This window comes from Cupressus sempervirens, chromosome 11 (genome assembly GCF_028749045.1).
Source record: "Cupressus sempervirens isolate cs-2001-9-10 chromosome 11, ASM2874904v1, whole genome shotgun sequence".
Classification (NCBI taxonomy): Eukaryota; Viridiplantae; Streptophyta; class Pinopsida; order Cupressales; family Cupressaceae; genus Cupressus; species Cupressus sempervirens.
In genome coordinates, this window is record NC_143128.1 from 513,859,185 (window position 1) to 513,860,860 (window position 1,676).

A 1,676-nucleotide genomic window follows, 5' to 3' on the forward strand; every position below is an offset into this window, starting at 1 on the left:
GGTCTGTTAACTCTTCCTTAGATAAATTTTGTTCTCTATAATCTAATTGAATATCTATATGCTCAAAGATTGTAAAGGATTTTGAGGTCCCTTTGAAATCTATCTTTACCTTAATCAAAAACAAAAAAATGTTAATTCTCTTAGGTAATTATGTGTAGTAGACAATACCAATATCATTATTATTAATTAAGTATGATTCTATTCTTGGAGGCACACACACACACACACATACATACATACATACATACGTATTGAAGAATCAAATTATCATTAATTAATATAGAGATTGTGTGTGATTGGTAATTTCTTGTTTATCTTTTTAAATTGCCATCACAATTAGTGTTAACAACTGGGTACAAACACAAATGGAGTTGTATTGCCTACATAACCTCTGATTATATGCTTAGTGGTAATATGTTCAAAAGAATGCATTCTCTTGGGATCAAACCATTAATTATCTTATTTGACAAATAACACATCCTAAGTTTGAGGTATTTGATTTATACCAAATCTAGGAGGTGAACAACATCTAGTTCTCATATTACATAGAGTGGCATTTCCTTGATGTAGTGGTGGTCACGATTGACATTGAAGAGGCACATGTATCATACACTGGGGATTATTCTTGGGAGGAAGACCCTTACGTTCATGCTATTGAATTTTTTGTTGTTGATGCTTTCCTAATTAAGCTAGCATATGATGGACAACTTCATCAACCCAGAGATGTTCATGAGAAAAGATTATTATACCAAATAGATAGATAATATCATAGATTCTTGGTAAGGGTTGTGTAGATGATACCTTACATATTAACCTACAAACTACAGATCCATCTCTTACATGTCTAAATAGATAGACTTATTAAACTACCGACATGGTTACATAGTACAATATTAGACAGATCTATCTGGAGACTACACATCAACTATTTCACATCACAGATTGTCATAGACGGCAAGAGCGAAAGAGAGTTTGGTCTTGCCCAAATCATAAACGATGTTGAAATTCTACTGCTGAGTATTCCCAAATATGGATATTTTACCCTCACTCCCCGAACTAGAATACGCGAAGCACTGCAACTGACGTCCGTTAACCTCCGCAGGATCAAACGAGTTCCACGGAGGCACGACAAACGTTGCATTTCTAGCAAAATGAAAGGCAATCCACGAAAGCTTCGATAAGACCACCTGTGAAGAATAGTAGCAAAGATTGTACCCACTGTCAGGTTCATTCATGGGCTTTGCTCTTATACACGACTTCATAGCCACCATGAAGGGCTCGTACGTTGCATCAGGCATACTCGTTTGCGTAGTTCTCGAATCGATTATTAATCCGCCACTTTGGAACGCGGAGGCCGGATACTTAATCATGGTGCCGCCAATGCTGATCCCATGCACGTCCAGATAGCAGAAACTTAGATTGTATTTAGTGCGGTTGCTCGAAGAAGAGTTGGCTAGAATTTCCCAGGAAGAGGGCGTCGCTGAGAATGAGGGAGCTGATGCTGGCGTCGTCGTCGAGGGGTCCCAAGTAGTAGGAAAACTTGTTCTGGATGGTTTTGCCAAGCTGAGAGGGGAGAGAAATGACGCCTCTTGCGAGACCGACTAAATCGGGGACGGTGATGGTTGGTCCCCCCTCCTACCGGTGACCATAGTCAAAGGTGAGAGGCGACGGAAGAG

General features: G+C 39.3%; 1 protein-coding gene across 1 annotated transcript; it reads right to left on the reverse strand.

The window, feature by feature from the left end:
- Positions 1-1,007: 1,007 nt before the first annotated feature.
- On the reverse strand, positions 1,008-1,370 carry LOC149530613 (protein ASPARTIC PROTEASE IN GUARD CELL 2-like). Its single transcript, XM_089808216.1, has one exon. It carries the CDS (start codon positions 1,368-1,370, stop codon positions 1,008-1,010), a length of 363 nt encoding a protein of 120 aa, XP_089664342.1.
- Positions 1,371-1,676: the final 306 nt, after the last annotated feature.

Excerpts from the sequence above, each read along its gene's own strand:
- LOC149530613 (XM_089808216.1), bottom strand. The coding sequence starts at position 1,370 with ATGATTAAGTATCCGGCCTCCGCGTTCCAAAGTGGCGGATTAATAATC.